This window comes from Pygocentrus nattereri, chromosome 29, assembly GCF_015220715.1.
Source record: "Pygocentrus nattereri isolate fPygNat1 chromosome 29, fPygNat1.pri, whole genome shotgun sequence".
In the NCBI taxonomy this organism is placed as follows: domain Eukaryota; kingdom Metazoa; phylum Chordata; class Actinopteri; order Characiformes; family Serrasalmidae; genus Pygocentrus; species Pygocentrus nattereri.
Genome location: NC_051239.1, coordinates 13,034,273 through 13,050,174, shown reverse-complemented (window position 1 = coordinate 13,050,174; position 15,902 = coordinate 13,034,273). Strand labels below are relative to the sequence as shown.

Sequence of the window (15,902 nt, the reverse complement as noted above, 5' to 3'; positions counted from 1 at the left end):
AGGTTCTGGGACGGATTCTAGATGCATTTGCTGGTTTCTTAATGGGATCTAAATGAATAAATCTAAAACTAATGGTCTCTAATGGTAACCAGAGTGGTTTGCTGTGAACTGGTTAACTGTAGAGAAAGTGCAAAAAGTGCTATTTTATTTATTATTCCAAACCACCACTGAACCCAGTTGTGTGTTCTGATATTTCGTGTGTGTGTTGTTGATAATTGTAACACAGTGGTAAATCTGGAAAAACAAGCTTTCTTTGGGCACTAATTTGCCTCACAGCTCTAATTTGCCCTGCATACCCCGCATACCTCTCCACCATGAATCGCTTTTAAAAATATTTTAAGCCAATCCTTACCTCTAAGTGTAAACAATGTCTCTGACATCAGGCAGCATATAGTAACCATATAATGTAGTAACTTTTTGTGAGGAAGCCTTTAGAGGAATTAAATGCTTCAGACGTCTGGTTCCCATCACCATCACTGTAAAGAATTCTGACTCCTGAAGTTTATCTAGAACAGCGCATTTATCTAGAGCATTTCACATCAAACCACACTGAATGACTTTGTTTACATATCAAGCCTTTAATTATCCAAGGACTTTGAAAAATTGTTGGAATTCTGCTTGACCTTGTTTTTTTACGCTGTTGTTTCCGTGCGCAGGAGTGTTAGTTTGCTTGTAACATGTATGTAGCATTATTCTTATTTTCACTACTAAATGGCCTCCTAATTCACAAGATCTAGTGACACTTTTTTGAATGTTTGTAGGATGTATGAGGGTTGGGACATGTTTGTTTACTACAGGGCACAAGCAGCAGTGATTTTTAACGCTGGCATTCATTTTCATTTTCAATAGTCATAATATGATAATGATCCCAGCAACAATATGATGCATGACTAAAGAGGTCTTTGTGATCAGAGATATGACGTAATGTGATATGTAATCAGAGATATGAGGTAAAGTTAAAACATACAAACTAATAATAATAGTCATTTTGACGATCAGTTTTGCTTCAAGCTAGTTCCTAATTCCCCGTGACCCTGACGGAGAAGCGGCTTGGAAAATGGATTGATGGATAGTTCCTAATTCCTTCCCCGGGTTTAAATTCATTAAGCTTTCTTGGTTAAACCCCTGAACTGCTTTAGTCTAGCTCACAATTTTGGAGCTTTAGAATTACTGTAGCTCCAAGTGATCCCCAAAAAGAAGAACAGCATCTAACAACAAGCTACAGTTGTTGTGCTGTTAGATGCCGAGTGCACTAAGAAGTTCTGCTGCAGTTCTGGAGAGCTCAGTACTTGAGGTGTAAGGCTTTGCACACAAAATACACCAGGCCTTTTCTGATTTTGGTGCCTATTTTGTTAAAGGCAGACGTGGTAGGCGCTGAAAAAGTCCTGTTTGAGTCAGAGTCAAAAGGGCCATTACGTAAAGGTTATTCATTGTTCAGTATCAGGAAAAAAGCAGAGGCCTTAACGTCTATATAATATTAGATTTATTTCAGAATTTAGTGTTGCTGCTTTTGGCCTTTGTTAAAGCTTCCATTGTTTTCAGGAGCCTTGCTTTCAGTTTTTCAAAGAAATCCACATAGATATTTTTCCACACCTCCAAAGTTCAGTCGTAGAAGTTGGTTGCATTTTCTGCTCCTAAACACATTCAGTGATGTTCTGGGTTTGAGGTTTGGACCCTGGAGTGGTCAGTTTGTTTTTCTGAGAACACCGACAGCTCCTTTTTCGACTTGGATTGACTTGAAGAGTGGAGCTGGATTTTTTTTTTCCCCTATCTCTCAAAGGCAAAAGCTTTAAGTGCTGTTTATCTGGGTTATTTATCTGGGTTACCAGACCTTTCACAGTTGTTAGGAGTCCGGTTTAAACTTATTTTCCTTTGACTGTCCCCTTCCTCATACAACTGGATTATCTTATATCTAATCTCCTCAGGAACATCTTCTAAACAGTGGATAACTTATACTTAATAGCCATTGTATCTAGAAAAGGCAGTCATAGGGGTTGTCTCTGAATACATTGTGGGTACAACTGGTGTGTATAATTAGGAAGATATTTCACAAATAAAATACGATATAGGAAAACATGCAAATTAATTGAAAATGGTAGCAAATCTGAACATGTGAATCGTTATATCCCTCTATCTGACCCCTGTTCACTGCATCGCCTTTTGCAGATGTGCATTTCTACATGTATGCATAATAACAGCATGCAATAAGAAACAAATGACACTGGGTTTTATCCACTGCAAGGACACTTTATAATAGTTTAGAAGCAATAAATATTCACATCTCTCTGTATTGATTTGCACACTGTCTGTACACAAATTAGATGACTTTATATTTCATAGATTTCTAAAATAACATTCAGCTCCGCTGTGACATATATGTTCATATAGGCTTACAAAATAAATATGCAATATTCACCTACAATGAATGTTACACTCTCACGCACGCATTACATTCACACATACACACACAATCCTGAATAATAGTTCTCTTTGCTTCATGGTCAATATTAAACCGTATGATCATGTACAGTTGTATTTATAGAACACTCTTCATTCGCTAAGTACTGCAATCATGCAATAACATCCACAGGGTGGGGTGGGGGATGGGTACGCAGCAGTCGGAGAACCATACACTTTGTTAATTCACCTCATTTCTTTTGGCTAACGGTGGCAAAGGAGCTGACAGTCAAATAATTGAAATTAATTAGTTAAACTGGGGCAATAACACACTTCTCGGTACAAACCTCTATACGACATTCCTTGTATTCCTCTTTAAACGAAAAGGAAAAGGCTTTCATTGTAACAGGATTTGTGCTGGCCTTGCTTCCACCCAAACAGTAAATCTGTGAAGCACATATTAAGAAAAAAAAAAGAACAAAATCTCATAACAGAACCACAACTCATCGGAAAAGGGTCAAATAAGTACCATTACAAAGTCTGCAACATTCAGTAACACTTGTAAAGACAAGTGTGATTGTCCTTATAAACCAAATTCATGTATTCATGTAAGGTCCCATTTCAGAGACTCTCTACCATGCTCTGCTCAACCATCAGAGGATTTATATACAATATGTATCCATATATCTCTGTTGTAATTATACTACCTGTATAATTAAATAACATAACATAATCAACATAACCAGTCATATTCATAGTAAACATTTATGTCAGAATAAAAATAAAAAAAAGCAAAATATGAAAGATAGCATCAATGCAACCCTGTGAGATGCATTTGATTTGCACTAACACAAACAGGCATTTCAAACACGCAAAAAGACCAAAAAAGGAAGAGAAACGGTGAGAGAGGCCGCAGCCTCTCCAGGAACATATCCTTCACATGATTGTTACGAGCCCTCATTAGTCAGAGTCCTAAGATTGGATCAATTCAGTGGACACTTTCCCACAGACATGGTACTGGGGGCAGTAATTGAAGAAACCCGTTGGCCCCAACCGATATTCAAACGCCAGTGAGTGAATTGCTTTTTGCAGACGTATGTCAACTTTAAGTGACCTTATCTGCTGATGATGTAATCCACAAGTCTCATGTTTATTATTAAAGTAAGCAGGCAGTTCGTCATTACAGGTCTCTGGTAAGTGTTCAGCTGTCTGAAGCCTGTTAAGCTCTTTCGTAGTTGCTCAACTTGACTATCAAAAGCTTGGTAACTTTGAGAAATGCTGCATCATCTCTGGTAAATTGCTCAGCTAATGAAGCAGCAAGCAAAGCTGCCAGTGGGCAGTGTTTTATCATTATTATTACTAAAAAGCTATAGCAGAGAGTGGAGGTAGGCTTGAGAAAACTGGTTGGTTTACTGGTCTAAAAAAACTGCAGTCCTACTTACAGTTACTTCATATTTTTAGATTATGACTGTTCTATACTGTGCAAAAGTTAGAAAGCGTCGTTTGTTTATTTAATTTCCTGTCAAAATGGGTATTAAGTACGCCTCCACAACTAAATATATCAATGTTTTCTCTATTTAGTGTGTCCACCCTTTGCTGTTGTTACATCTTCCATTTTTAGGTAATTTGCTTTCAGTTTATTCAAAGAAATTTGCAGGGACATTTTTTCACACCTTCAAAGTTCAGTCTTAGAAGGTGGTTGCATTTTCTGCTTCTCACAATCATGTAGTCCTTATTACAAATGTAGACAGTTCTTAAATGTGTTGATTTGCTAAAGTGGAAGGATGGACAGAAAAGTGGATTTTTTCAGATTTAAAGCAAGAGTGGAGCTTGATTTTCTTCTCTTTCTCAGAGATGAAAGCTTTATGTACTTTGTGTTTTTCTGATGGTAATAGTTTTGATGGTCTGCCAGATCTTGTATGGTTGCACCAATTTATCTGTAGTTTTTGAAACTCTTGCTTTTTCACTTATTTTTCTTTCCCCATTATTATAAAAGGGGAGCATCTTATATCAAATCTCAGAAATGTCTTCTTTAGTCATTTTAGATGCACATGAGAAAGGAATCTGCAAGGCAGCTAAGGTGTATTTGGGTAGTTGTTTACTTCAATGTTAGTGTCTCTGTGAAGGGAAACGTCACATGAGTGACATTATATGCGGTGACAGCTTTTGTTGGGAGGTCACAGCTGTAACCGGGTGGTTTAAAGATTTGAAGGATGGAAGAGTGGCCATAGTGTACAAAAGTAAAGTGGACAAATATATTTTGTGTTGGAGGCGTTGTGTAATTTTCTATTAAATATGTTTTTCCTGCTTTTTTTAGCAGGCACCATGCACCATATGTACCCTGAAAACAAAACCACACAGGTTTCAGTGGTATTATTCATTCTAATTTACACGTTCATTCTCCTGCGTGTTCTCTCTTCACGTTCATACTCTTGCACAGTTCTGCCTAGAATGTCAAAACCAAGTGAAACAAACAAAAATCAAGCCCTTCAGCATTCTTTTTTAATAGCAAGCACACAAGAACATTCAAGTTTACTGGCTAACACTTACATTTACAACAGTTAAACCTCTAGCATGAGTGTGGAAAGTACTGAGGATGAAAGGATGTTTTGAATGTTTCATCGTAACTGCTCTAGTTCAAGCGTTTGATAGTTATTTGCTGTAGGTGAGACTTTCTGTGAATAAAAATCTAAAACTTTCATTCGAAGTGACAAATGTATTTAAAAGTGGTGAAATGTTAATAGCAACGTGTGGTCTTGTGGTCCTCCAGCTATTTAAACACGGTTCTTTAATGAGAGTGTTACACAGGAAAACAGCAAAATACTGCTCTCTTTAGCAAGAAGCTGAACATCGAGTAATTCATGGACTGATTATTGCGTACATTTTTTGCAACTGCTATCAGCTAATGCTTGAAACACATTTCACATGTTCTGTCACGCTAGAGTGGAGAAGGTAACTGAATTTATATTTAACGTCTGGAAGAGTAAACGGACAGTCCTTGACAATACGCTCTCCCTGTTCTACAGGTTCCCACATCACGAAAGAGATTCAGACAAGCTCTTTGTGTTTCTGATATGCTGAGACTGAGAAAACATTCTTCTATGGCGGTTTACACAACCTCTGTAGGTGAATGAGTTTGTGTGTATTTGTTACCTGGTTGTATTCTGTTTATTTTATCGCTTATGCCTAAAGGTTTCAATGTTTGGAGCAGAAAGAAGGAAGGAATTTATTGGTTGGCACCGAGTCAGTAACCTTCACACTTATTGTTAAAGCAAGTTGTGTCTGTTTATAGATTTGAGGTGGTACTCCTCTGTAATCCACTGTAGGGGGACTGACCTTGTCTTACAATTTTTCTTTGTAAATATAAAAAGTGTATTTGTGAATGTGCCGATCTCTTGTATTGTCTCCCTCTACACTTGTGGGAAGCGCAGGTGAAAGTAACAGAGTCTCAAGAGGTTGCGTTTCTTCTTGCTTTCTGCCCTGGCCCGGCCTCCCACTTCTTCCAACCTCTCCGCTGTCCCTCCTCCCACCACCAGGGGGCCGCGTAGCGAGCCCCATCCCCGTGCCTTCCCAGCCCTCACCCTGCTCACACTACCGTGCTGATCCGGTTGGTAGGCTTGGATTTGGCCCGGTCGACTGTACCGCTCGCCCCAGGTGCGGCTCCTCCACTCTGTCCCGCTGATGCCTGGGGCCCCGGGGCCTGTGACCCGGCAGGCAGTGGCGGTGGCGGGACGGGGTGCTGGGGGGGGAGAGGGGAGAGAGGCGTAAGAGGGGTAAGGGGGGAGGAAGGGGGGGGTAAAGGGGAGTGGGGGGGGGGGAGGGGGGATGGAGGAGAGCAGTGGAGGATACTGGGGCAGATACGGGCCGGCCGGCGGCCCGTGGTGGGCAGTGGCGGGCGGCGGCGGCCCGGAGACTGGCGGCGGGGGTGGGGGCGGCTGGGACGGCGCCGGGGGCGGGCTGGCGAAGATGAAATGGGCGGGGTGGGGCGTATGCCCCACGTGGGAGTGTGCGTGCGGGTGCGGCTGCGAGTGTGACAATGTCAGCGGAGGCTTGCTGACGGCGCCCCCTCTGGCCGAGTGTGAGGGCAGAGGCGGCGTGTGGAAGAGGGCAAACTGTGGGTGTTGGGAGAGTTGGGAGTGAGGAGAAAGGGGGGGAGGCGGTGGGACGCACGGCGAGCCCATGTGTCCCAAAGTCCCGTAGCGACCCTGCGGCAAAGCATGCTGGGAAAGAGGCGGCGGGTAGGGGTTGTGCCCGGAGGGGTTGGGGAGAGGCCGGCGCGGCAGGGTGACACGCTGCAGCGTGGGGTGCTGGTGCTGGTGTCCAGATGCCGGTGCGCTCTGTACGTGGTAGCGTTGGTGCGGATGGTAGTAGGGGGGCGGAGGCTGCTGCCCAGCCACACTGCTGCTGGTAGTAGTGTGGCAGTACTGGGCGTGCAAGGCCTGGATCTTGGAAGGTCCCCCGGCCTCCGCCGAGCATGGGGAAGGGGAGAGGGGCGGTGGCCCTCCAGTGCTCGGTGGGGCCACGGGGGCGGGGTAGGGTGGCCCCGGGGGGATAATGGGACCCGGTGCTTTGGCCCGTTTGCCCCCAAACAGGGATCCCAGGAAGGAGCCGGCCGTGCTCGTCCCACTCCCCGTCCCACTGGCTCCTCTCTCGCTGCTGCTGCTGCTGGAGGCTGGCCCAGCGCCAGCCACCACAGGTGTGGTGTGTTGTTGCTGCTGCCCCGGCCCACCCCCCACCCCCACTCCGGGGCTCAGGATGGGGCGGTGAGGCCGGTAATCTTCGGCTCCATAGCAGCTCGGGAGTACAGTGGCTACTGGGTAACGCTGGTGAGGCCGAGGACTGCTAATGATGGAACCCTAAGACAAAGAGAGTGGGGGGAAAGGAGGAAGAGTAGAAAGAGGGCAAGAGGAAAGAAAAGCAAAAGAAAACCAAGAGGGTTCCAGTGGGCGAAGATTGCAAAGAGAGCAGGAGGAAAGGCAGGGAAGGAGTAGAAAGGGGAAATAACAGAAACAGAGAGGAAAGAGGTAACGGAGGGATGAGATTGCATAGCAATAATGAGAAGTGCAGGAGAAATAAGGAAAGAAAGAGAAATAGTGGAGAAAGGATAGGCAGTTTGACAGGTTCATAGAACAGGGGAAGAGAAACGGGTGAGTTGATTAGAGTCATGGAACAACCTCATTCCCGTATAATACAATAATATACCATTACTATCAGTAATATTTAATCACACAAACATCAAAACAGACACAGATGCTGGATCACAAGAACAAAGGTGCATTGAAAACAACTAATGCTGGTTGTTCATGCATGAAGACTGCATAGACAACAGTACTTGCAGATAGGCCTGTCACGATCATGACAATTTACCTGACAATTAGTTGTCATTTTGGTTATTATTTGCAGCTATTAAAGTACACTTGGCTGATTAGCCAAGCTATAGATTTTTAGCAGTTCCCAACCAATGACAGACATGGCTTGAGTTCAAATAAATACACATTACTCACCACTGCGCTCTGAAGGTGTATACAGCACCAGTAAGAAATTAAGAATTTCATTGTTCTTGTGTTAGATCTCTTTTCTGTCTTAATAAATGTATTTTTTGGTTCCTTTTATTTACATTATTTGCCTCAACTCAACTCATGAAAACACACCCATTCACATTCTGGTTTTTTGTGATGTAAACATATGACTGAAAGCTGAGAAAGGTGAATGTGACTGCAGAAAGCTTAAATCATCGTGATCGACTTAAGTACTTGCAATCAGGCGATTATGTAATTGTGACAGGTCTACTTGCAATTGAAACAACAACAAAAACAGCAAATCCATTCATCCACAGATCCAATATTCACAGGCTCACGCAGCCATATGGATTCAGTAGGTAACGTCTTCTCCGCTGCACAAGTATGGTAAAATATCATTCTGATGCACTAGCAGGGGGCATACCACCGTGCATACACAGGCATACACAGTCATGGCTCTGGCTCTGTGGGGTTGGTAAAGGGTAAAGACACATGCAAGATGGCTTTTTTTTTCTTTTTTTTTGGTTGGAGGGGGACAGGGGATTGTCCAGGCAGACATGCGACGTGGGTGGGGTGGTGGTCACTTTGGTGATGGGTTGTGGGCGAAAGCTAAAGATACAGACCTCTGCTCCACTCAGACTTACTTCCATTGTACTGTCAAGGGAACCAACGCTGTTTCTGCGACCGCGTTTCCCTGCATCCAATCAGGACATGTCAAGTATTTCCACAGCATGTAAGAAATTTAATGTGCATGTTTGCATGTGTGTTTAGTTTTAAAACCCTTATTGGTGCATTTGAAAACAAATTTTGTTGACATATTTGTGTATGTATTGTTTCATCGCAATGTGTAGTGCAACTTTGTGTACTTTACTGTGCGTGTTTCTCACCTGAATCAGACAGGTCCCTCAGTGAGGAGCTGAGAGCAGTGCGTTTAAGGCCTTCGCCAGGTGAGTAGTTGTCGTCCAGACTGGGTCTTCCTATTGTGCCATTCACCACTTCACTCTTGACCCCACCCACACCTCCACCCACCACACTGCTGCTCAGAAGGCTGGGCCGCATCACACCTTTCTGCTTCTCTAGCTCAGCTGCATGAGAGAAAAGCCAATGCAAAACATTAAAGAGTGCAGATAGAGAATAAAACAAAGTAGTACAACTATAATTTCAAAAATGTTGGGACGCTGTGTAAAACGTAAATAAAAACAATGTAATTATTTGCAAGTCTCATAGAACCATATTTTTATCTACAATAAAATGTAGAACACATCAGATATTGAAAGTGAGACATTGTACCATTTCATGAAAAATATTAACTCATTGGGAACTTGATGGCAGCAATGCATCTCAGAAAAGTTGGAACAGGGACAACAAAAGGCTGAAAAAGTAAGTGATACTACTAAAAAAAAACAGCTGGAGGGGCGATTTGCAACTAACTCACATTACGGGGTATAAAAAGAGCATTTTAGGAAGCAGAGTCAGAAGCAAAGATGGGCAGAAATTCACCAATCAGTGAAGAACTGCGTCTAAATTTGGAACAATTTCAGAAGAATGATCCTCAATTGCAAAGACTTTGGATATCCCATCATGTATTGTACATAACATCATCAAATGATTCAGAGAATCTTTTGAAAGCCCTGTATGCAAGGACCAAGGCTGTCGGTCAATATTGGATGCTCTTGATCTTCGGGCCCTCAGGTGACACTACATTAAAAACAGGCATGATTCTATACTGGAAATCACTGCATGAGCTCAGGAACACTTCCAGAAATCATTGTCTGTGTACACAGTTCGCTGTGCAATCCACAAATGCAAGTTAAAGCTGTATCATGCAAAGAAGACACCATATGTCCACACTATCCAGAAACGCCACTGTCTTCTCTGGGTCAAAGCTCATTTAAAATGGACTGAGGCAAAATGGAAAACTGTTCTGTAGTCAGGTGAATCAAAATTTGACATTCTTTATGGACACCACAGACGCTCTTGAGGAGAGAAACCATTCAGCTTGTTATCAGTGCACAGTTCAAAAGCCTGCATCTCTGATGGTATGGCAGTTTATACACCTGGAAAGGCACTATCAATGCTGAACAGTATACAGAAGTTTTAGACCAATAGTAAACATATGGAGCATCATGAAACGAAAAATCTGGCAAAGAAGACCCAGGACTGTCGAGCAGATAGAATCCTACATCAGACAAGAATAGGACAACATTTTTCTCTATCAAAACTCCAGCAACTGATCTCCTTACTTCCCAGGCGTTTACAGGCTGTTGTTTAAAGAAAAGCGGATGCTACACAATGGTAGACACGGCCCTGTCCCAACTTTTTTGAGATGCAATGCTGCCATCAATTTCTAAATGAGTTAATATTTTTCAATGAAATGGTAAAATGACTCACTTTGAACATCTGATATGTGTTCTATGTTCTACTGTTAATGAAATATGGGTCTATGAGACTTGTAAGTCATTGCTTCCTGTTTTTATTTACATTTATTTACATTTTACACATTGCATTAACATACATTTTCACTGATCAAATCATGTACAAAAAATAGATGTTATCACCCCCAGGACTCAGTGAGATCAAGTTACGATTGTTTTCTCTAAGGAGTTTTACCCAAACCATGAACCTTCTTGCACTCTGAGCCAATTAAAGTCTCCAAGCCAAGCTTGTCGATTACTATGGTGATGGGGGAAAAAGTAAATGGAAGTAAAACAGAATATCTTTTATGTGAAATTTACTTTCTTTGTTTTACACTGAAACTATGAAGCCAAAATGCAATGTTATCTTGCGTTAAATAATCACGCACTTCAGATATCTTCAAGTTTTTAAGTAATCTCAAATGGACTTTGTCAAAAATGTACAAAATAAACTGCATAGCTAAGTAGCTATCTTAAAACCTTGTTTTGTCCACGCAAACTCCACACAGAAAGGACCCTGGTCACCCAACTGGGGAATCGATCCCCCCCTGTTGTGAAGTAGCAGCACTACTCACTGCATCTCAGTGCCCCCCCAAATGCTAATGCTAGTGTTTAAAACCCAGAGCTACAAAGAATCCAGCACTACCACCAATAGCACCAAAAAAGCCATTGTCCACAAAGGCCTATTCAACAGTCTTATTTTTACTGAAAAAACTCACTCATGTTAATATCATCCTTCACATTGAGTTAGAAACTGATGGACAGCATCACTGCATAAAACTTTTAATCATTGTTCAGATGCGTTAAAAATCAGGCTAACCAATCAGAGTTTTGCTGACACACTTGCAGTCCAAGCAAAGGTTCAAGAAAAGAGGAGCAGCTTATCTTGCTTGTGGCAGAGCACTGAAGCTGAAGCAGCACAAAAATAAGGCTACAAAAATAAGGAGATATGAGCAGAAGCAGTGCCTCATATTCCCCAACTTACAGATGAAATTACATTTAAGTCAATAGCGTTTTGAGTCTGTTAAGAGAGGCTTTGTAAAAGTATTTCTCAGACTGTGTGAATGCATTCTTTTTACTTATTTATGTTACTTATTCTATGACCTAATGTCCTTATTGCAATTCAGACAAAACAAAGGAAGTTTGTTTCATTATAAGGACCAGCAGAGGGAGCTGTACTCACACTCCACTCTGTATTTCTCCATCTCCTGCACCTCAGCGATGCTTTCTCTCAGGTCGCTGACGAAGCGTGTGCGGTCCTGCAGACTTGGTGCGTTGAACACAATCAGCACCTTACGCTCACCGCCCGGGATCGCTGATGTTAGTCTGATACCATGAGGGTAGTCTGAGAGAAGGCGTAGTTTATAGAGAGAGAGAAGGAGAGAACAAGTGATGGAAACACTACTTTTTTACAGCTGGTTATTATAATCTTCAAAATTGAAAGCAGGTTTGAATATAGAGACTAAATCTTACAGGAGTTCTGGAACATGTGAACCTGCATCTCCACCAGAGGGAAGGACTGTCGGAAACTGTATGTCACTGAGGTTTTCTTCTTTTGGAAGATCTTTGTTACCTATCAGATATAGAACAAGAGTAAAATAGGGGCCAACCAGTATTATTAAGGAAATGCCTGCTGTTGATATGGTTGTCATGACAACAAAGAGATTGATAGGCGTACCACCAGCAAGTCATTGAAGAGGAAAACCTCTCTCTGGTGAACTCCGGTCCTCTGGGGCCGGTTGGGGTCAGGTACCTCATAGAGCTGACAGCAGCACACCAGCCTACGATGGGGAAGAGACAGGACCTGCACAAGGACAGTTCAATGACTTTAAGTCAGAGACGCATGACATGAAATCATAATGAAATGTACCATTTTGATAGATGCTAACAGACCAACCAACTTTTAACATATCTGCTTCAAATATGGATAAATTTGCCGAAGCCTAACAAACATAAACTCACTGGTTTCTTGCCCACAATGACTCTTTCTACAGCCTGGACCTGGGAGACATGGTCATCATTGGTCCTCAGCTCCCACTTCTGAATACGCTGGTAGATCCCAACCAACAGGTCACGTGGGATATCCTGCCCATTGTCAACTCCTGAGGGACAGAGATAATTGACTTGTTTTTGAACTGCTGCTGCATGCAGAGTGGTGCAGTGTTGCTTCATTTATAGACCAGTTTTTCCTTAAAGGACTATTTAAATGCTAACATTGCTAATAATGATTAAAGGATGCTGGGGAATTGCATAATTTGGTAGATATAATGCTAAATAATGCTAAGATAACGCTAAATGGTCTCCATTAGTTTTCATCTGTTGTTAACCATACTGATTTACGATTCCTTTAAGCTGCAATGAACTGAACTGATATACCCTCAGATAATCAAAAATGTGTGTGTGTATGTAAGAGAGTTCGCACATGTGCAAATATGATTGGAATCTCACCTCGCAGGTTTTTAATGAAATCATCCAACTTCATCTTCCTGTCTGCTTTGACGCTGGGGCTGTACATGTCTGTATTAAGGAGGATGATGGCAAAGGCCAGGATGAAGATAGTGTCTGGGTTCTGGAACTGGCGCACCAACGCAGGGTTACATACGCAATACCTCTGACTGAAAGAAAGATATTGCATTGGATAAATACACATATTCAATACCTCATTAAATTAAACATACTACTAACAAAGCATGGGACAGAAATATTAGTAGCTGTAAACGTAGAATTCTTATATAATCTGTTAACCAATAAACAAAAACCAATAAATCGTCCCACCTGAAAGCTTCTATAAGCCGTTCCACTTTTTGGGCCTCTCCTTGCACTTTGATCTGGGCCTGAAACTTCCTCAGAGCATCATCTAGATCCATTCCAGAAAAGTCCATCTCATCTACCACACAACTGAAACAGAAAAGAGTCACTGTCAGATAAACAGCACTGCAAGTTTTCATCTTTGCAAGAGAGAAGAAAATATCAAGCATTCAGCTCCACTTTTGCTTCGGATCAGAGAAAATCTACAGGTATCTCTGTCCTCCTTTCCACTATGAGAAGGCAATGCTACGGGTCTGAAAGGATATCTGTCAAGAAGCAACTGAAAAGGAAATATACATACATATTTTTTTTAAGAAAATTTGCAAAACAAACAAAAAGCTGGTGCTCTCAGAATAATGGGCTGGTCATCCCAGTGTCCAGACCTCAAAATCACTGAATGTGAACACTTATTTGGATTGTAAGAAGCAGAAAATGCAACCAACTTTTAAGACTGAACTTTGAAAGCTTGGAAAATATCTCTGCAGATTTCTTTAAAAAACTGAAAACAAGTCAAAAAGAATGGAAGCTGCAATAAAGGCAAATAGTGCACACGCTAAACACTAAAATTACTGTTATTATATTTAGCTGTTAAGCCTTCTAGGAAATATCTCCTGAAAATGAATAACTTGCACTTGCACAATTGCCATTTTGACTTGAAATTAAATACATGAAAGATGGTCTCTGATTTTTGCACAGTACTGTATATCTGCAGCATTTGCAAGCAGTCCATTAGATGCCATGCAAATCTCTAATTTCAGTGTTAGCATGTCCCTTTTGCAGATACCTTCTTTTCTAACTGTCAATTTAAATGCCTTTCTGCTTTTTCATTTAAAGTAGGCTTCCATATTGTCTCTAAATGCATTCATTCCAGAGTGTCTACTGGCTCCCAGGCCAACTCACTCAAGCACATCCTTGTTGAATTGCTTCTGTCTGTTGCCCAGAAATTCCCCGATCATCTGCCGGCTCAGGCCTTTCCTCTCCAGAATGAAGCGGGCGATACCGACAGGCGTGTCTGACACAAAACCACGCTCTATCAAGTACTGGATGCCTTTCTCTGGTTTCCTATGGTTCAAAGAGACACAAACCATAATAAGGCAGGTCACTGTATTGTACCAAGAGCAGCGATTAAAGCATGAAAACTGTGAAAACAATTCTGAACGTTATACTTACTTGTTAAAGAGGTTGAGGCCAATGCGGTACTGCCTCCTCTGCATCACGTCATTGTTAAAGGCAGGCGAGTCCCAGCTGTGTCGGCTCTCTCTCTGGTAGGTCTGCTTGCCCAGAGGTGGCAGTGGCTCCCTCAGGCTGTCCCTGGATGAAGAGCCGGAGCTGCAGTTGATGGTTTCATTAGAGTTAGTGGTGGAGTTTAGAGAGTCATTGTCACCATCCGAGCAGCACTGCTGATCCAGGCCACCAGGGGGCAGTGGGGCAGAGGATGAGGAGGAGAGTGGCGTGGTTGGGGGCTGCTGGGGGGAAGAAGAAGACGATGGTGTGTCAGGGTACTGGTGATGATGGTGGTGATGGTGGTGATGGTGGTGGTGAGCTATGTGGTGGGGGATGTGTGATGGCAACGGGCGGCTAGCTGGACGCGTCTGACCCTGCGCTGCAGCAGAGGTAACTGAGCGGGCGTTGGGGTTGTGTTTTAATGTCCCTTGTGGGGATCCTCCGGTCGAGTCCTGCTCATACACCAACTGCCTGCCAAGGGAGCCGCGGTCTGAGCGGTCACTCATGTCCACAGAGCTGTCGCTGGGCGGTTCGATAGTGAGCAAGGGCAAGTGAGCCCCACGGAGGCGGTAGTCACGACACTCTGTGCAAGGTGTGCTCCTGCGGCTATTACTGCTACCTCCCCCCTCCGTGTCACGGCTGTCCTCTCGACCACCGACGCCACTGCTCCCCCCACCACCTCCCCAGAACTCTGTGTCTGTACTGCTCGGGGCTCTGTCCAGTGAGAGTGGTGAAGATGGCAGACCATCATCCATGTAGAGGGTGACATCACTGTATGATGTGGCTGTGCTATCCTCGTGCATGCTCAAGCCGCCACCCCCTCCGCCCCTGTCCCGGTCAACCAGGCCACGGCGGAGGGACGGGTGGCTGCTGCTGCTCCAGATGCATTCACCAAAATCGTCAACTACACCACTGCTGTCCCCAATGCCCTCCTGGGAGTCCTCTCTGGACGGCCGGCACGTCAGGGCATCATCAATGGAATCGGCCAGTGATTTAACCTAAAGAATAAAATACCATAAACATTATCAATTATGAACTTCAAGACTCTGCCACAGGGTTTCCAGTCTTGGTCCTGGAGTACTGTGGAGTACCTGCAGTCCTTCCATGGGTGTTTCACCTATTAGGGAAATCCTTGCAGTAATAACAAACTAATACTGCACATTAACAATGAGAGTTTTGAAGTCCATGGTTCTCAAAAAAATCTACATGTAGTTAATTCCACTGCTACGTATGACAGCAAAGGTTGGGAAATTGACCTATTAACAGATTGTTCTGCTTTGCTGCTGTCGCTTGCATAATTTTCTGTCGCTGCTCCTCTGGTTGTTCAACTGCCACCAGATAACATGTAACTGCAGCATAAAATATTATGCACAATAGCTGTGGGTGATAAAATGAATAAACATCAAACATTTTCAGTAGTATTAATGCTTGTTTGAAAACATTTAGATAAAATTTTGCTCATAAAAAATGTGTTTATGCCAGAGAAAGCATTTTGTTTTCATCAACAACAAAACAGGTTTTAAATTAAAAATGAGGAAAT

General features: G+C 42.8%; 1 protein-coding gene across 1 annotated transcript in view; it reads right to left on the bottom strand.

The window, feature by feature from the left end:
* Positions 1–5,850: 5,850 nt before the first annotated feature.
* iqsec2b (IQ motif and Sec7 domain ArfGEF 2b) overlaps positions 5,851–15,902 on the bottom strand; it is a 95,417-nt gene continuing 85,365 nt past the window's right edge. Inside the window, 12 exon segments of the mRNA XM_037536085.1 lie at positions 5,851–6,214; positions 6,216–7,253; positions 8,561–8,610; positions 8,804–9,001; positions 11,514–11,675; positions 11,804–11,903; positions 12,009–12,134; positions 12,293–12,432; positions 12,779–12,945; positions 13,106–13,228; positions 14,039–14,200; positions 14,309–15,360. Of these exon segments, the coding sequence (XP_037391982.1) occupies positions 5,984–6,214; positions 6,216–7,253; positions 8,561–8,610; positions 8,804–9,001; positions 11,514–11,675; positions 11,804–11,903; positions 12,009–12,134; positions 12,293–12,432; positions 12,779–12,945; positions 13,106–13,228; positions 14,039–14,200; positions 14,309–15,360 (3,549 nt within the window). The 3' untranslated portion in view covers positions 5,851–5,983.